The 21362-nt window shown below is 41.8% G+C and overlaps 1 protein-coding gene across 1 annotated transcript in view; it reads right to left on the reverse strand.

Annotated features, from left to right (window-relative positions):
• Positions 1-1508: 1508 nt before the first annotated feature.
• cntn3b (contactin 3b) overlaps positions 1509-21362 on the reverse strand; it is a gene marked incomplete at both ends in the record, with an annotated part of 270445 nt that continues 250591 nt past the window's right edge. Inside the window, one exon of the mRNA XM_084315768.1 lies at positions 1509-1617. Coding sequence (XP_084171894.1) covers positions 1509-1617 — 109 coding nt within the window. The remainder of the gene's footprint in view (positions 1618-21362) is intronic.

A 21362-nucleotide genomic window follows, 5' to 3' on the forward strand; every position in this document is an offset into this window, starting at 1 on the left:
GCCTGCCAAGTCCATGCTGCAGGAACTGTGTAGAAGAGGGTGCAGCTGGGATGAGAACATTCCAAAAGATATTGAACACCAATGGATAAGATGGTTGGAGGAACTGGAAAAGATGACGTCATTCAAAGTCAACCGATGTGTTAAACCCAAAGACTTTGGACGCCCCACTCTGGCAGAATTGCATCACTTTTCCGATGCTAGCGAACATGGATTCGGGACTGTTGCCTATCTTAGGCTGCAGAACAGCAAAAACAGTATCCATGTTTCCTTCATGTTTGGGAAAGCAAGAGTCACGCCCCTGAAACATGTGACCATTCCACGTCTTGAACTGACAGCTGTGGTCCTAGCAGTCCGAGTGGACCAGATGTTGAAGACTGAGCTTCAACTGCCACTGGATCCATCAACATTCTGGACTGACAGCACGTCAGTTATCAAGTACATACAAAAACGAGGACAAGCGCTTTCATACCTTCGTGGCAAACAGGGTGTCAACCATTAGAGAAATGACTGACGTGTCTCAATGGAAGTACACCAACACCAGAGACAACCCTGCTGATGACGCATCCAGGGATATGAAAGTTGAAGAACTGCTGACGGATGACCGATGGATTGAGGGCCCAAAATTCCTCTCTCAGCCCGTGGAGAAATGGCCTTCTTATACAGCAGACTGCATTATGGCCAGCGACGATCCAGAAGTCAAGAAGCCTGTTGCTGTGAATGTGATCATCACAGACTCACCTAGTGCTACAGAACATCTTGTCACTTACTTCTCTGAATGGAAAAAGCTCAAGACAGCTGCAGCATGGTTTCTAAAGGTGAAGAGGACTCTTCTAGAACTGGCACAAAGGAGAAAGGAGTTGCAGGCTGTTAAGGTCCTTGAGAAGGATACACGTGGTGCTTCCAGGCACATTGAGTCAGAGATGGAATAGGCCAAAGGAGCCCTGAAAGGGCAGACCTTGTCATTGGATGACCTATTGAAGGCTGAAATTTCCATCATCCGATACTGTCAGCAACAAAGGTTCCAGAAGGAAATGGCCACACTAGCAACTGGAAAACCAGTTGCACGAGACAGTGTGACCTACAAGCTGGACCCTCGAATGGATGATGGACTTTTGAGAGTTGGTGGACGACTGAGTAGAGCAGCGATGCCTGAAGAAAGAAAACATCCACTCATTCTGTCTAAAGATCAGTACATTTCCACACTCATACTGAGGCACATCCACCAACAACTAGGACACAGTGGAAGAAACCATACATTGTCAAAGCTTCGTAAGAAGTTCTGGATCACAAACGCCAATTCGGCTGTGAGGAATATCATTGGAAAGTGCGGGTTTTGCAGGCTCCATTGTGCAAGGGTAGGAGAACAGAAAATGGCAGATTTGCCCAAGGAAAGGCTTCTGCCTGATTTACCCCCCTTTACGAATGTTGGCGTTGACTATTTCGGGCCATTTGAAGTGAAGAGAGGCAGGAGTACATGTAAGCGCTACGGAGTAATTTTTACCTGTTTCTCAAGCAGAGCTGTCCACTTGGAAGTGGCGCCTTCTCTGGATACAGATGCGTGCATCAACGCCATACGTAGATTTATCTGCAGAAGAGGCCAGGTATCCCAGATGCAATCTGACAATGGAACAAACTTTGTGGGAGCAGAGCGAGAGTTGAAGGAGGCTCTTGCAGCTCTGAATCATGAACGTTGCAAGGAGCTTTGCTCCAAGATGGAATTCACTGGAAATTTAACCCACCAGGAGCATCCCACCAGGGAGGCGTGTGGGAGAGAGTTATCCGCATGGTAAGGAAGGTTCTCGCATCTGTTTTACATTTGCAAACTTTGGATGACGATGGATTGCACACTGTCATGTGCGAAGTGGAGGCAATATTAAATGACCGCCCCATCACCAAACTGTCCGACGATCCCAACGATCTTGAACCACTCACTCCCAACCATATTCTCCTGATGAAAGGCAAGCCACTCTTATCACCTGGGCTCTTTGTGAAGGAGGATCTGTATGTGAAGAGGAGGTGGAAGCAAGCTCAGTATATTTCTGGACTTTTCTGGAAAAGATGGGTGCAGGAGTACCTCCCTCTCCTCTAAGAACAGCAAAAGTGGAGTCAGCCCAGGAGAAATTTTGTACCTGGAGATATTGTCGTGGTAGTCGACTCTGCAGCTCCTCGAGGCTCTTGGCTCCTCGGCAGAGTTTTGGAGACCTTCTCAGACAAGAACAGCTTGGTGCGCTCAGTGCGTCTGAAGACCAAAACAAGTGTTTTAGAGCGACCAGTAACCAAGCTTTGTCTTTTGCACGAGGCAATAGTCTCAAATATTTGATTTGTTTTGTGGTTATGGCACACTTTGGCTCTTTTTGTTTTTATGTTTTTATGTTATAACATTTAACAATTAGAGGCAGAGTGTAAGAGCCAATTTACATGGTTGTAGTGCCATGTGTTATATTTTATGCATTTGTTTTGTTTATGTATTTTTGTTGAGTTCTGCCTGTATACATTGTGCCTGCCAGCCTGCCAAATTGGGTTTGTGGCATCAGTTCCCGTTGCTCACCAGTAGGTGACATACGTAGCTACTTAATGGGTAACGGGACTGATGACTGCAGGTGCGTTTGGTTACCGGCAGAGCCTAACAGTTTTTGACCGTCGTCACGTCACTTCGACACGTTGTTTGGTTATCGTTTTGTTTGTAGTGTATAGTGTTTGTTTGTTCATATTAGCGTTGCCGTTTACTCATATCACAGGCAAATTGTGCTTTCGGTATTTATGAGGTAAATAAACCCATTTGGGGTATTATTGGAACGGACCTTGTGGACATTCATTCTTTCACCAGACGAGTACCCAGCACGAGCAACAGACGCGTCAACTATATGTTTTAGCCGGTATCAGCCTCCTCAAGGGCTTTATAGATTTATTGTTTTGTTAAGTCAAGTTGGCCCTTATAAGGCCTAATATTCTAATAATATCTTTCCAATATAATTTTTCCAAGATTTTCAATAATCTTGAGAGGTTGTTTTGGTTTCAATTGCTAATTTATTCTTTATTCAATTTATCATTTATTCTTTGTTGTCCTGATGGAAAATATTTACCCTGACTTTGTTTATAGTTGTAAGTTCTGCCTTGAATTTTTTGTCTTACAGTTTTTTGCACATCAGAGTGCAATGTGCAAAAACAGAATGCTATACTCCTCATTTTGGGTTCAGAATAAAAATACCAGTGTCAAATCAGAGAATAGTATAAGCACACGTTTATCACAGCACCAGAACAGTGGATATGTTCATTGTTGAAGTTTAATTATTGTTGCATTTTCAAATACAACGGCCATTATCAAATAATGCGGTCAAACACAAAATACTTGTTACCAAAAGAGACTATGGTCATTTCCTCATAACCCCTGTGATAGACTGCAGTATTGTGCTTGTGTTTCTATGAAAGACAAACAAAATATTTGATTATTTGAAGTTTAATCATTACAGTAAAGAAAAAGACATACAGTAATGCTCTGTATTGTACAGTAAAAATAAAAACAGTTACAGTACTGTAAACAAACTAGTGTACAGTAAAGCAGCAAGTTTGCAAGACAGCGCTGTAAGAATCTGGTTGTTGGTGTGTGGACCCAGGCGCAATACAGGAATGAGAGAGAGGCAGGACACAAGCGGGGTGTAGTTGAGAAGAGGCTTTACTTCACTTCTTTGGAGTACAACTACAACAACAAAACAATAAAGACGAGTACCACAGCCTAAGCTGGCAGATAATGATTATATAACAAAGGGTACGAATTAGAGACAACACGGAAGGGTGCTGAATCACAACCACAATGGTATAATAATGTTCTAACAACAACGGACGACACAGAATATATAGGAGGACTAATCACACTGATTACTAAACAGGAACAGCTGGGGAAGAGAGGAACATGAATATGGATACACACAGGAACATGAATACACAGAGGGGACAAGACTAGACACTAACAATAACAGGGATAATAGGGACACATAATACAATGAATACAAGGACACTAGACTAATAGGCAGACATCTGAACATACCGGGGAGCACACAGGACCAATAACAAATACAAGGGGAACACATTAATACACACATTCAATAATCTCCAGAGTAGGCACTCCTGCAGTACCGCAAACAGAGCGCCAGAGGGTGGCAGAGTATTGTCTGTGTCCAGATAGTTCAGATTATGACAAGCGCTAATACAAATATTTTGGAGTGCCACCCCTGACACTGGGCTGTGATGTCTTCACATGCCTCATCCATGGCCTGAAGGAGTGTTGCCTCCTCATATGGACAGCGATCATACACCTTCAGTTCTTTTTTTTTATCCACTTTTTCTCCCATTTTCTATTTTCTCCCATCCCAATTTGGTATATCCAATTCTTCCCTCCCCTGTCTTGAATGTTGCTAGACTATGCCTCCCACAGGTCGGTTGTAGTGAGGACAGAAGCCTTGCATCACGTGTCCCCTCCGGTACACGAGGAGGCTCACGCTGCCCCCGTCACTTCCTGCTTCCGTCGCACCGGCGTCACCAAACCGACCTGTAGGAGTCGCTGTCCACAACGTCAAATCCCCACCCACCGGCTTTCCCACCCTCTAACACTTGCCAATTGTGTTAGTATGAACGACCGGCCAGGCGGTAGCAACGCCGAGAACTGGGCTCGAACCCAGCATCTGCTGCGTTAGAGGCGAGCGCCTTGCCCACTGCGCCAATCAGCCGCCCTATACACCTTCAGTTCTAAAGTAAAGATAACATTACAAAAATAATTCACACCCACACTTTAGTATTCATGAAATATAATGTAACAGACAGCAATATCAATTTTACAATTACTGTAATTAAATATACAGTTACTGTACAGTAAATGCCACATATTGACTTACTGATTATCTCTCGTAAAAATTCTTATAATGGATGCCACCGTTGACCTGTTCAGGTTTGACTGCACCACCCTGCCAGCTTCAGCCATTGTTAGACCTCGGTCGGTGGTCAATAAAAATGGCTTGAATTTATATAGTGCCTTTCACGTACCCAAAGCGCTTTACAATAAAAAGGGGGAAGGGAGAAGGGAGAAGGGAGAAGGGAGAAGGGAGAGGATAACGGTGACCTAAACTAAGAAACTAAATACAAAAACAGAACAGAACAAACAGAAAAAAACAAAATAGAACAAAACAGAATGAATAGGATACTCAGGAGCATCAGAGACCATAGGCCTGGGTGAAGAGATAGGTATTCAGCAGGTTTTACTGTAAACTGGACAAGACAATTACCATTTCGGATGTCCATGGGGAGGGATTTCCAAAGGGTGGGGGCAGCCACAGTAAAAGCCCTGTCCCTGAAGGTCCGCAATCTGGCTTGTGGGATGGTAAGTAGGCCTGTGTCAGAGGAGCGGAGATTCCGGGAAGGGGTGTAGGTGTGGAGAAGGTCGGATAGGTATTGAGGGGCGGTGGTGTGTAGGGATTTATATGTCAGCAGGAGGATCTTGAAGGTGACACGATATTTTACAGAAAGCCAGTGGAGGTGTATGAGGGTGGGGGTGATGTTCTGCCAGGGTTTTGTGCGGGTGAAAACAATTGTGGCTCTCATTTCATTTTAGATAGATGTTCTTCTGCCTCCATGGCCACGACCACGACCATGCCCACGACCATGACCCTGTCCTTCGTTGCCAACCTCAGCTCCACCGACTTGCTCCATGTTGTCAGAAACTGCCATTCAGGTTTCTAAGCAGCCTTTTATGTAGTGGTGAAGAGATTATCAATGTGTTGCAATGCTACTCACCTGGGCAAGGTTGTTGAAGTTTCAAGTTTTCAAGTTTGCTTGGTTCTGTATGAGCCTCTGAGAGTGTGCTTCATACAGTAAAAAAGTAAGTAAAAGAGGAATATACAATATACAATCTAAAGTACAACCTAAGTACAATCTAAGTACAATGAGTAAAACATTTGTAAACAATGAGGTACAAATGCAGACAATGAGGTACAAAACTTTAAGGTAAGGTGAATGCAAATGAGGTATGAATGTAGTGCAAATCTCTTTAATAGATACATAAATAAATAAGGTAATGAGACATTAGTATAAACACCTGTTGAATTGATTTAGTGATCTGCATTTGTAGCAATAAACAATTGAACATTGTTGTAATATTAGGTGGCTGTATTCTGAGAATGGAGCATAATGATTTGAGTTTGGCACTTTGTATTAACAGTTTTGTACTTTGAATTTCAGCATAGCAAAATTTGTCAAAGCAATCGTAAAAAACGAATATCCCAAATTTCCCAATCTTATAAAACGTATTTTGCCAGGTCAAATTGTAAATATCAAATGTCAAAACTCATATATGTTTATGGTCTAATTTTGAATGCAATAGAAGAAATAGCAAATCAGACAATAAAAGTATTAGGTAAAATCAGGTGTCGGATGATAATTTCATGAATCAGAGTTGAATGTTTTATGGCTTTCTGTACACACAGATATATGAAAGAAAAACATTTGAAAATGAGACCCATTGTTTTGCATATTAACTGACACAAAGGTAAATTAGTGGATTGCGTTGATAGTTGTGTAGTGATGATTTGTTGATTGATTGATTGATTGATTAGCTTGAGGCATTTTCAATTTTATATGTTATTTCGGACAAATGGGGGCCGCTTGACCGCAAATTCCCGGGCTGCTTTTTGTTGCCAGTCCGCCCCTGGCCTACACCCTAGGCTCTGTTACCCATACTGTACGATTCTGAACTCTGTTGCCTATGCTCAATTTATACCTATATACTGCTTTCCCTGTCTACCCATATACTGTATGATAACATGTACAACAATGCTGTATATACCGCATATTTACATGTATATCTTTATATTACCACATATATATACCCATATTTGTCTGAATATACCTGCATATAACCCCTCTATATACTTGCTTGTACACCTGCACATAATCCTTAGCTCTGTATGATAACATGCACTATAATGCTGTATATGCCATATATATATTTATACCGCATATATACCTATCCTCACCTCACGCTGCTGGCCAGTAGTAGTCATACTGTCTCTATTTATATAATACAACTCTGTACATACATCTGATTAGCAATACACTCAGTAGTACTAATTTGTATATTTTGTACCCAGTTTAACCACCTGTACATTGTATATTGATGTTGCACTTTACTGTTACATTTGCACTCTGGTTGGATGCCAAACTTATTTCTGTTGTACTGTACATGTGCTGTATACTGACAATACATTTTAATCTAATCTAATTCAAAGTTAATTTTGTCTGCTTATTATTTAAACTGCTTATTTGTATCTTTACTATCATTTGCAAGCCCTAATAAGATAAATAACTTACAGAAACCATTTGAGGAAGAAGGCTGATATGTTTCAAGGGGAGAGGGAAGTAAACACCATAACCTCAAAAGTGAATGTAAATTGTAACACAAAAACACAACCATGAATATTTGATTAACACGTCTAAGTAAACACATTGAGGTGTTCAAAGTGTGACAGAAATGTCTTATTTTGCAAAGCGTGGAGATGTACATCTGCATAAGCCTTTAATACCATTTTAACAGCCAATTTGCAGCTGCAGTGTTAGCCCTATTCCATTTGCCAAACAATGTGAAACAAAGTCAAAGATTTGGTAGAATGCAAATCGTGTTTTTCAATATAATTTCTTAACGGATGTTAAAATTACCCGAAATGTTAGGACTGTTGTTATGAAAATAAGATGCCTTAAGCCCTTTGGACTTTATTCTTTTTACTTTTTTACCGTATGAAGCACATTCTCAGGGGGCTCATACAGAACAGAACCAAGCATTTCACTGTAATGTATGTACTTTATATGTGAAAAATAAAACAAAACTTGAACTTGATGTCTATCCCCCTGGATATCAACAAAATCAAGCCATTTCAGATATCCAATCAGCTTCCTTTGAAATATTGCATAATACAAATGGTCTGATTGGCCCATCAGTCACATCTAGCTGCTCTGATTGGCCCATCAGTCACATCTAGCTGCTCTCTGACTCAGAGGACTAAAAGGAGGAGTGCTTAACAAACACGTATAACAAATCAAATGATACATCTGAAGCTGAAATGATACTTACAACATTAACAGTCCACAATAAGCAACGTATGACTGAATTAACCCGTTCACTACCACACTACCGAAGGTTAACCTTTCACTACCACACTACAGACTTTTTGTTTGAAGTCCTTTCGTTTTCAGAGCTTTTCAGTAAGTACACTTTTCTGTTTAGTTTAGTATTATTCCCCAGATCCAGGGGGGGATGAAAGGTTGACTGTCTGCATTTTGGCGTTATCCGGTTAAGTTGTTTTAGCAAAAAGCACTTAGAGGTGCCGGTATAAGAGAAACGATGACGCCTCAACAGGATCATCGATCATTGTCTTCACACTAGGGTTTCTGCGTGTACTGCGGCGCTCGCATAATGACCTGCCACCCGAGCCCGGGCAATATGAGTGGCAATGGAAATATTAATCAAAAAGATTTGCTGAAATGCCATGTAGAATTACACTCCTCCCCGGTTGCAAAAAGCTGTTAGTGAGATGATAGATGTTGGAAAAATGCAGATGTTTTGTAACTCTTGCTTTTTATTAGTGGGAACATCTTCCACAAGGAGCTGAGATTACTCCGCCGTGGGGCTGAAACACAAGTGACTCAAGTCTCTAAACACGCAGTCTTACAATCTCACAGTGAGGTGGTTAATATGCCAGAGCAAACGCACACCACTGAAATTTAAGATATTGGATTCAACTGTTTGAACAGTTTATTATAAATGACAGCAACAGCTGCTCACCAAGGCCAAGGAATCATAATGAATCTAGAAGATTAACACTTTTTTGTTTTGTTTGTTTGTTTGCAGCAGCTGGTGCATATTTGTTGTTGTTGTTGTTGTTGTTGTTGTTGTTGTTTTCTTTCAACCAGTTATAGGTAGGGCATCACAGAAACTATATTTCCAAAATGTTCAAATGTTGCTCTGTTTATATCCTCACACATTACTGTCAATTTGTACAGTAACACAAATGTCTTTAAGTTGAAAGTTGAATATTGCGGTACAATCTGACATGTGTCTAACTCATTTAATAATTTTCCCTCTCTATGCTATTGATTCCAAACTGTTCTCTCTGAACATCTTAAGATATTGACAAAAAAACAGCAAGGCTGTTTCACAATCCATGTGTTATGAAAACACATAATAAACCAACACCAAATCTTTGAAAATCATACTTTGTTGTCAGCATTTATAGGTGTTGGTGTCCTTTCATCCATTCAATAGTAAAATAAAGAAAGAGGGTCATTAGAGGGTTGCCATGCTTCAATGTTCTTCAAGTGCACTTGGACAACCAAAATGTATGTAACATAACCTGAAGGCTGTTTTCCCAATATAAGGCATCTTCATTTAAAAATATCGAAGGCAGTTTAAAAAGCAAACAATAATGTTTTATACTATAAAATAATTGGGGTTCCGATATAAATGAAGCCATTATGGTGGAAAACAGCCTTCAGCTTATGTAAAGTTATTGTTGGTTCTCCAAGTGCACTCTGAGAATGATGGCAACCGTCTATTCATGACACTATATTCTCTATCAGCAGTATGTGAGAATTCTTTAGAACCTTTATTTAACCAGGCAGGTCAATTAAGAACAAATTCTTATTTACAATTAATGTTGTTGTTTTAGATTTGATGCCAGGGCCCCATTCCCTGTATGTGGCTAACAGAGTTAGCCGGATAATCTTTAGGATAACTTGACATAAGTCAGTCTTTTCGGTTCCACAAAGCAGGTTTGGCTAAATCACTATCAAAAAATTTGAACCTGATCCATCGCAGGTTTAGTTAAGTTAGCTGGATATGCTGGCCACTCCCTCGGAAAAAAATGCCAGCTCCCTTCCTCAGAGATCCCATTATACCATTCTGCTTAGTTTTTCTAGACAGGTCGCGAGCAGCCGCAGGATGATTTCTAGAATGTTGTGGTGACCCATATTAAGAGACATTCACTAAGGTGGGCTTGTGCCTTTAAGAGCGGGGGTTTACTGTTTAGGGGAAAGGGTAAATACCACTTCCGGTTCCGGGTTGAGGGTTGGTTGTTATTGTAAATGCTATGTGTAGTGATAAGTAAAATACCTCGACTCGAACTACGTCTCTGGCTCGCTATTTTCTTATAGCCACAATGTATTGATTTCATAGAATGTGTAGGCCAATAATTAAAAACAATTCAAATACATTAAACTGGTAACAGAAATGCTTTTGAAATGTAAAATAATAGACCTAAAATGCTGATAATAAATCATATTCAGCCTATGGATTTACTTGGTCCTAAATAATGCACGTCATAGCTATATGTGACACACACTATGTGGTTATTTTAATAACGGAGCATTGCAAATGTGAATCCTGCGGGGATATTTTTTATGAATTAAACTTGGATCCGAGGTGATTGTAAAAGGCCTATCGGGCGTTTGGCTCTGATCCGTTTCATATTCTCCGCTGTGGATGTATTTGCTAAACCGGAGCGCCCGGATTGTGTTTCATTCAAGCATAAATTGTAGCGTCTTTACGCGTGGATTGTGGATGTGAATTACGAGGAATCTGAATCTGTGGATTGTTGAATTGTATCACTGTCACACGTTATTGCGATATTGTAACTGGGATTTAAATGTCTGATGAGGAGATGCACTGTTTGATGGACTTGATGAAGTGGACGTGGGAAAAGTGAATGAGCATGTTATTACAAATAGACAAGGCCACGCTGGTAATTACAGTAGATACTTTCTGTAATTACAACGTAGGGAAGCCTTTGATGTTTTGATGAATGAATTTGAGAAAATGCATCAATCTGTTCAAGCACTGTTATCTGATGATGAAAAAGAGGGTGATGAACATGACTATAAACCAAAGGTTAATCAATTCAATGCATTTATGGATGATGTCCGAAACAGATTAAAACCTGATTAATAGTGAAACTGTTAATAGCCTCCATGCTTATTAGTGCGTCCGAACGTTTGCATGTTTACATTTTTACATTTAGTCATTTAGCTGACGCTTTTATCCAAAGCGACTTACAAGTTCTGTACGACAAGTCATCAGGAAGGGCACAACTCTATCATTTGATCATCAAAGTGTTGAGTGCTACACTAGGTTAGTATATTAGGTGCATGACAGTAAGGATAGTTAGGGTTAGATTATTATTTATTTATTTTCATTTCAGATAATGGTTGATACTTGATAATGCTTCAACCACCTCCTATAATAGTGGGGTTCGCTGCTCTCTGACACCGTTATTTCGGGGGTCGCAGCTTGAAAACGTTGGGAACCCCTGATCTACACATACATGTATTTATATAGTACATGATACCTAAGCACACAGTACATTATATCCTCATAAGTATCTATTCATTCCTATCAATTAGATACTCCTTGGGCTTGTTTTTATCTATACTTATTCTGAAATAGTTGAAATAATTATTTTCGCTAGCAAGATCTCATTTGATGATTCATTCATTAAGCCTACTGCCAGCAGGTACATTTAAAGAAATATAATCTGATTGATTGGGGTAATGAGGCACTTAAAATTAGCCTATACATTTTCCCAACACTTACGCATTTAACTTGTCCGCAATATTTTCCCATAAGAAAATCCTGGTTTCGGTGATCGATGTCTCCCCCTTTTGAAGTAGGATGGGCACACGCAATTATCCTATTACTGAAGTCTGGTTCGAATTAACGAGATTGTTTGAGTGTGAATCAGCCTTTGAGAAACCGAGATAGCCTGACATCAATCATCGGGTTAATTTAAGCTGGCTAATAGGACATTTGATCGGCTTAGTTGAACCAAGTACACCATGGCCCTGGAGTTCTTTTTTTGATCTACTTTTTTCTCCCCATTTTTCTATTTTTCTCCCATCCCAATTTCGTATTATCCAATTCTTCCCTCCCCTGTCTCAAACGTTGCTAGACCATGCCTCCCACTGGTCGGCTGCAATGTGGACGAAGCCTTGTATCACGTGTCCCCTCCGGTACACGAGGAGGCAGCCGTCGCATCTTTTCACCTGTACAGCACGCTCTCAGTGGCGAGGAGTAACGCGTGGGAGACTCACACTGCCCCCGATACTTCCTGATTCTGCTGTACAGGCGCACCAACCGACCTGTAGGAGTCGCTGTCCACAACGTCCGATCCCCACCCACCGGCTTTCCCACCCCCTAATACTGCCAATTGTATTAGTATGAACGACCAGCCATGCCTGAAGCAACGCTGAGAGCTGGGCTCGAACCCAGCATCTCCTGCGTTAGTGGCGAGCGCCTTGCCCACTGCGCCACTTAGCCGCCGCCCTGGAGTTCTTGATGTGTAAAATATATATATAAACATTTTACCTGGACCCTTCAATTCACTGCTAAGGGCTCAATATATCATAAATTGCCAAAAGCTTCTTTGTTCCACCTGACTCACTTCATGCTCAGATCACTACAGTCTGCAACAGCTGTCCAGCTGACAGCAAATACTTTGCTGAGAAGAAACATGAATAATAGAGGCCTTGCACAGAATATCTGTGTAGTTATCTTTCTTCCAACATGGCTTCCTTCCTTCTCTTTCTTCCAACATGGCTATCCTGTGACAATTGGTAACCACATGATCATTTGATTTCTTTGCAGCGGCAGAGTAGGTACAATCAGTGGCGAATCCTTATGGAAGCCAACGGAAGCCATGCCTCCCTATTAAAATATGAATTAATATCAAATATGAAATATGAAAAAAAATATATATATATAATTCTTTTTTTAATATAGTTTACATTCTTTTTCATCTATGCATCTGTGTTATATATATATATTTTTTTTAAATGTCTCCCTCTTCTCCTTCTCACTCCCTCTAACACACTGTCAGACTCACATGCTCACTGCAGCTATAGAGGAGAGGAGGCAGGGGGTAGGTCTCTTTCTCCAGCCTCAACCATGTGATTCATGTATCTAGAGTCCAAATCCGATCCTAGCCAATCAGATTCGAGCTGACTGCCACACCCTAAAAGTTTAAAACGGGGCTGTGAGAAGAATCCTGAGTGTGGCCTCCCCTCTGCACACCTCCCCTCTGCACTCTGAACATTGTATTAACCTGTGACTGCTCCCACGGGCCGAATATTGCCCCGATCCTCGCGAGATTAAATCCACGGGTACCTCTCGGCGTGCCGAAGCTTTTCCTAAATCACTTCCATCATCGAAAACGAGGGGAAAAGGTCGGCTCGCGACCCTGAAAATGCCACGTGATTTTAAAAACGCTGTATTAAGTGAGCCTATTATGGGATCCACGCGAGCTTTCTATCGTGGAAACATCTGGGCGTCCCGCAACTTTTACTCTTTCACATGTAGCCCCGAAAATGCTTAGAAAAGGAAAACCGAAAGCGTGGAATAAACTCGCCGAAACGGAAAAGTGTCCCACGGGCGCGCCGTGATTCCGATCCGCGTGAATATATTCACGGCCATAGAGGAGACCGTGGGACACCTTTTTGCAACCGAATATGTGTCTCGAATTTGCTCCCACGCGGCGCGCAAAATTGTGCAAGGAAGAATCGGACCAAAAATGAACCAATGCTCCAGCAGTATTAATGACCCTGATGTAAACAAGACAAACGTCTTTCTCTGGTCTGCATCCCCTTATACAATTGTGTGTATTGAGCCGTACTGTATTGTACCCATTCTGCAATCTGTTAAATAAATAAAAAGACAGTTTGACTGGCCGCCGAGCCATACTGTAGTGTACATGGTGACTGCTTGACTTAAAAAAAAAAAAAATTAATAAAAATATTTAATAATTTTTTTTTTTATAAATTTGTTTGGCTTCCCCTGTTATTTTACCCACGCGACGCCACTGGGTACAATACGGGTAAAGCATGCTATTACTGTTCCACTATGACCTTACAAGACCCAGTAATAAAACATAAAATTATACAAATGTTGATGATACATTTCTCATGTATCATCACATAGCAACCATAGTTTTGCATATAGCAACCACTGTGTCTTCCGACGTGGAGGACGAATGGGCATCTAAATATTGGGTGAAAGGCCTCCACTGTCATTCTGATCACCCCTGTAGTGGTATATAGAGCATGTGAAATGAGCCGGTTGCTATGGGGTTAAGCCACCATGCTGAGGGGATTACTCTGGTTGACTGTGTGTGTTGACAGGTAGAGTTTTGGGTTAAAAGATGGTTTGGACCTCTTGTTGCGTGAAGAGCTGGAACTACAGGCCCAGCTCTGAAATATAATTGAATTGCTCACGTTGTCCATATTCATTGTCCACATCAATGCACAACTAAATTAAAAGACAAAAAATAAAAGACAATTACCACATGTGCATGTGAAGCTTTGCTTCGCTTCTCTTAGGTGCATGTTGATTCTGACCCATAATGCAATTAACTTAGCTCTGGTCATGTGACCCATTACTCTCTGATTCACAATAAAACAGCAAATAAAGGCACAACATTTCTAACTTAAATATTTCACTTTGGTGTATTTTAGATACATTTTTAATCAACGTTATCTTTTAACCCCATATTTACATTATATTTTAATCGTGTTCCAACAGCTTTATAAACTCAAATAATTATGCATTTATTTATAACAGAAACATGAAATAAATCTCACAAGGAAATTATGTCTCAACTTCTGAGACGGCTACAAGAGCTGCTACAGAAAATGTCACAACCGGGCGGCCGGGTAGCGCAGCGGACTAAGCGGCTGTCTACCACCAGCTGTGGTGTGACGTGTATTTCTAAATGACTGATCGTATAGTGGATCTCTTTCTAGTATCTCTGCTGTTGTACTCACACGTTTTAGTTCAATTCTTATAAAATGAGATGGAGTCGGAGCCAGGCGCTAAGGTACAATGACAGTCGGCTGTCGTTTATTGGAAGATCCAAAGACAGCTTAAAGTTCTCGTTTAACTTTTCTTATTCTATAACAGCATCTGCAGCACGTCTTGATTGGATAGGTTTTCAGCGCTGGTGAGGTCTTCTCAAGCTGCTTTCTCCGTGCGTCCTCGTGGTGTTCTCGTCTCCCTCCGTTTTCTCATGTCTCGAACCTGTGGTAGATTTATAGGACTCAAAACCCCTCCCCCAGTGGTCGAGTCTCCGCTCCGTGATGTCACAGAAGGAGACTCCGATCCCTATTTTTCATTGGTTTAACACGATCTCTAACCAAATAAGGAAGGGACATCTATTTCAACCGTTTCCTTCCTTCTACTGAAACGGACTAAACCTTTATTATTTGATTGACTAAATGAATGAATAATTTGCTCACAGATTTGCAGAATGGGTACAACACAGCACAATACACACAACTTTGCCAAAGGGATTTAGATTAGCAAAAACCCTCTTTGGAAAGTTTACATCAGGGTCACTCATTTTCAATTTCCTAGTTTTAACCTTTTTCTTACTAAATGAACACACACTACTTTGCTAAATGCTTTTTACTGTTACATTCCAGATTGTGCTAGACTATCTAAATCCTATAGTATAATTCAGATTTAGATCATTGTGGCCACAGTTTCCTTATAACAACCTGTATAATGTTTGATGCAAAACTCCCTATCTAATTAATGTATCAGGAGAAAAGGTAATAGTTGTTTTAATCTTACTTTGTCTTAATTTAAGTTCTAAATCCTGTGTTATTTAATTTAGTCTCTCGCTGGTAATGGTCTTTAACTATTAGTCCTAAATTAACTAGAATCTTATTTCTTTGACAATGATATGTTTTCTCCAATTTTATTAATGTTCTTTTAGTGGGTATTTTCAGCATTTGATCCAATTTCTCTCTCTGTCTCCAATTTGAGAGGAACCTATGTGGTGTTTCCCTTTAGCAGTGATCAATTAGTCTCCTTTTTAGTGTCATTTTGCTTGTACTTTCTTGATTTGTCTCCTATAGTTATCTGTTGCTTAATAACTTGCTTATTTTAGAGTCTTAACTTTCTGCATTTTTAAGTCATTAAACTGTGTTTTGACCAGCTGCACGCTATTCCCTGCAATCTCTTCCTCAATCTATAGCACCAACTGTCTGGCTGTCCTTAAGCTGTCACAGAGGGGGGAAGGTTATACTTTCTACTTCTGGTATAGGCTTTTTATGGCTATCTGACCTCGCCAGGGGGGATGTGGGGACACAGTTATTTCAACCATTAACCAAAATGCATTCCTTGCTGTTTGCTTTTGACTCGAGCGTCCTTCCTCTTTAGCTATGACCCTGTGTCTCCTTAAAACCCTAACCTTACTTGTACCATACTTTTTTGATTCAATTAATTTACGACAGGTGCTTCCGGGTTGGCCGACCATCCATACTAACACAATTGGCAGTGTTAGCGGGTGGGAAACCCGGCGAGGGTGGGTCCTGGTCGTTGTAAACAGCGACTCCTACAGTTCGGTCGGGCGCCTGCACAGCAAGGGAAGGATCTGGGAGAGGTAGTGTGACCTTCCACACGTTACACTCTCCCAGTGAGAGTCCGCGCTGCCAGGTGAAAAGAAGCGGTGGGCTGGGTACACATGTGTCGGAGGAAGCATGTGATAGTCTCCGCCCTCCCGGACCGACGGTAGGGGGTAGAGTGCGCAACGACCAGGAAGGGGATTGGGAATTGGCATAACGACTAACATTGGGATGGGAGAAAAATGGGAAAAAAAAGATAAAAAATGTAAATAAAAAAATATCACAACCATCACAGGAGAAACTTCAAGCCGTCCCTTCCTCTGTTTTTGACATTTTGACAGTGTTAGCAAATTCTCAATACAAATTGATGTAAGTGAACCTTCCAAGATGGCAACCAGGCATTCGTAGCAAATGTCTAACTCCCCACCCGTTTCACATTCTCCACTGCACAGACTTAGAAGAGAACATCTCCGGGCGGTTCATGGGTCGGGTTAATGGCAAAGTACAGGGCGAATACTGTGACCCTTCAAACCCACTTGATGGGTTGGCTAAATTTCAAATGCCCAGAGGAAGAGCAGTGTCAGCTGCTTTCAGGGCCTTATCAGGCAGAGTAGGTTCTGCCCCAATTCTGCCCCCATGCTTGCCAACACTGATTGCATAATCCCAAAAGTAATATCATAGAGAGAGTAATCTATTATCTATTACAGTCTTTCTGGACCCTTTGTGGACAGAGATAACATAACAGAGATAACCAACAAAGTTGAAAGTAAAAATTGGTTTCTTGTATAGACATAAATCGACGTTCTCTTCTGCCAGTAAGGAGATCATTGTACAATCAACAATTGATTATGGTGACATTCTGTACATGCATGCCTCTCCCTCCATCTTAAAACCCATTGATGCTGTGTATCACAAAGGGAAAGGATATACATTGCATTTTATTTATCTATAAGGCTGGATGAGGTGCTGTATTTAAAGGGATAGTTCAGATGTTTGGAACCCTAGCTCTATTTCATACTTGCAATGATGATATTAATCCATAGTGTCCTTTCTCAGCACAATCCATGCTGTTGCTGATACTGTACTAGTACTTGCTACAGTATTTAGCCACAAACTAGCGCAACGTTAATGGGGTCAAGCTCCTGTCTGTACAAGCTGACAAGCTGGAATTATCTGGTTAATAACCAACTAAAGACATTTCTTTCTTGTCACTCTGTTTCTTCATAAGAAAAAGAAACATAGGAATAAATGGGATTCTCTAAACCAAAGTTCTCAAATTTGTTCTACATTTCTTCTTAACTTCTTAATGATGACTGCACACTTGTCTTAACGTCAAATAATTGAGAAGGCAAGCCTCTAAATTAATGATTTAAATACTTATTTCAGCATAGGTATTTTCTTCCTTTTAGTTATTAATACTGCTTCTTCTTTAACCTTATATTGGTGGAGGCATTAGGTAATTATCCTAATATTATCACAAGGTGTTTTTACGAACTGTATTTCAGATATAAGTACTATGGGTTATGGAAAGGGAGTAAATCCACCAAGGCTTCTAAGAGACTATATGGATCGGATCCAGGGGCGGACCTAGCACATTTGACGCCCTAGGCGAGATTCACCACTGCGCCGCAAAATTGCATTTTGGCGCACCCCTCTATATCTGCAACCATTATTTTTACATAAAAAAAATTCTAACATAGGGGAAAATGAGCCAAAAATCTAAAACGGTCGGTCGGTCTGAGCCCCCCCCCCCCCCCCCCAAAAATCAAAACATCGCCGCGCTACCAACCGGTTAACCCTTTTCACTGCGACAATACACTGAAGGTTAACCCTTTCACGACCGTCGGTTGTGTGATAGGAAAGGGTTAACCCTCCGTCGTGTGGCAGTGAAAGGGTTAACAGTTATACAGTAAAGTACTGCACCTATAATTTTTACAAGCTAGAACAAGAGCTAAGAATAAATGTAAAATGCACACTAAAGATTTAAAACAAATAAACAACTTAGCTAACACATAATAATAATAATAATAATAATAATAATAATAATAATAATAATAATAATAATAATAATAATAATAATAATAATAATAATAATAATAATAATAATAATAATAATTGTAACTGAGGGGTACAATTCCCTGACTGTATTGATAAGTATGGTATCATTAAACCACTACCGCTTTATGTACTTTAATTACTGGCCATACAGTACACGATATATGAATATGATGAACACTTCCCACAATGAAATCGGTTCCACACAAAGGTATAATCAAGTATTTAATGGAGCAAAAGGTACATAATACTTTCGATTAGACTTTGAATGCACTTGTAAGGCAAAGGAATGTGCGTAGGCAAATCAACAATGAATGTCCATTCTCTGGTTACGCAGGAGGTAATTATACAACCTGAATCTTAGGGAATTATATCTATGGTACACTAGTAATATAGCGGGAGATACTGGAAGGGTCCCCCTGGTTGTAAGCCAGCAGGGGTAGAAGATCTGTCGGTAGTAGAGAGTCTGGTCAACGATGACTAAGGAGACTCCAGGTACAGGAGCCGGTGCAATAGCCTCTTGATCCACAGACGAATACAGCTGTTCTCCGTAGACTGTAGCTCCACAGTGAAGAAAGCTAGTCGGCCTCAGGCTCTCTGAGGCGCCGACTCGACTTGACTCCTCGCGGGGTAAATCCAACACGTGCAGGCGTCGGCGATTATCCGCTCCATAAATCACAGGACCAAAGCAAATATATTCCAGCCGCAAAGGGCTATGTAGTCGTCGGGTAGATTAATCCAGTGTACATGTCCATACGGTTCTCGTCTAGGTCTCCTCGGGTGAAAGCGCCATGTGGTCAGCCCAGCCTGGATAAGAACTCTAGCTAATACGAGGAAGCGTTGGAGATGCTGGTCACTGTAGAACTTTAGCCGCACGATACACTATACACAAATAGACTATTATTGATTTAATAGAAATATGTCGCACTCGACGGTATAGCGCCAAACTCTGACAATTCAGTTATTAATTCGCACGCGGTCTCAATGCTCTATTCTGGGGCCAAACAGGCCATACTTCACCGCACATTGTATCGTGGGTGAGGCTTCAACTTATTGGGTAACTCTACTTCTGTATTCACCTGCGCCGTATTTATATGCACGGTGAACAAACTAGTGCCAATCTCATTTCTGTCGCGTATCCCTGGGCAAGGCCGGGCATGTCCAGACATGTCTTGACGGTGACTTTGAACCTGACTCCGGAGGCCGGTCCCTGGCGCCGGTGGACCGCTGTCCAATAGGAGAATGAAATATTATGGTCTGTAGTAGGCTAAAGGGATATTCCGTGTATATGTACAAGGAATATACAAGGGATATCAAACGATATACAAATACTATGCAATATATATCAATAAATAAATATATATATTCGGTTTAATCTGATCCTTTGTAACAGCCGCCCCCTAATTAGTCCCACCTAATTAGCTAAGCAGAGACAGATTAACCGCACTGTCCACTACTCAATGTCTGTTGTGAGGGGTCGGTCAGTTCACAAAGTCATGGGGTCATGGTCGTCATCGATAGTATCGGGGAGCCTTGGCAGTTCTATTAGCCTCGCCACGGGTCGGGTGTAGATCCGCCCTTGGACGAGCACTTCGGCTGCTCGGACCTTTCCGTCGGCACCGGTGATCACTTTGCTTACGCGGCCAGCCGGCCACATAGCTCGGGGTAGTGACTGGTCGATAATCATGACGACTGTTCCTTCTGTCAAATTGTCTCTCACTTTCACCCATTTCTGGCGGGTCTGTAGAGACGGTAGATAGTGGAGTAGGAAGCTGTTCCAAAACTTGTCAGCCAATACTTGACTGTACCTCCACATTCTTCGGCCGTTCGCTTCTTCAGGCCTGTACATTGTCTGTGGTAGCGCGGGGTCCAGCCGCTCCATCAAGAGTGTATTGGGGGTGACTGGGTCGACATCTGCTACATCACTTGAGACGTAACCGAGGGGCTTTGAGTTCAATACTCCCTCGATCTCCGTGAGGACTGTCATTAGGACTTCTTCCGCCACGGTCTGGGCCCCAAGCACGGCGTACAGGGCTGTCTTTATTGAACGTACTTCTCGTTCCCAAGTTCCACCGAAGTGAGGTGCGTTCGGGGGATTAAACTGGAAGTCAATCTGGGATGGAGCGAGGTGGGTCTTAAGTTCTGGGCCCATAGCTTGGAAGCTCTCTCTCAGCTCTCTTTCTCCGCCTTTGAAGTTTGTCCCGTGATCAGACAATAATATAGACGGTTTACCTTTCCGCGATGTGAATCTTCGGAAGGCCATAAGGAATGAGTCTGTGCTCATGGTTGGAAGGAGTTCTATATGCATCGCTCGGGTGGTCATGCATTTGAATACAATACCCCACCGCTTCTCGGTTCCTCTTCCTTTCTTTATATACAGCGGGCCGAAACAGTCCATACCGGTGGAGTGAAAAGGCTTGTCGCCGAGTCGGAGGCGACAGGGAGGTAGGTCAGCCATCCGGGGTATACTGGGCTGTGCTCGCCACTTACGACAGTCTAGACAGGTTCGCTGGAAGCGCCGCACTGCTTCTCTCCCTTGCAGTATCCAATAACGACGTCTGATCTCCGCGAAGACTCTCTCTGCCCCGGCGTGATGCACATCCTCGTCGTATTTCTTTATGATCAGCTCTGTGACCTTGTGTCGGCTGTTTAAGACTATCGGGTACTTGACATCATCCGGTAAGTCTGGAGCTCTCCGCAGACGACCACCCACTCTGATGAGACCATGGGCGTCGCTCTCGGGGGCTAGGTGGAGCAGTCTGCTGTCTGATGGGACGGGCTTTGCTCCCTGTAGACAGTCTAGCTCATCGGGGAACGAGTCTCTCTGGGCTCGTTGTAGTAGAAGAAGTTCTGCTTCTTCGTAGTCAGCTGCAGTA

Source organism: Notolepis coatsorum (genome assembly GCF_963971535.1).
Source record: "Notolepis coatsorum genome assembly, chromosome: 6".
NCBI classification, from domain to species: Eukaryota; Metazoa; Chordata; class Actinopteri; order Aulopiformes; family Paralepididae; genus Notolepis; species Notolepis coatsorum.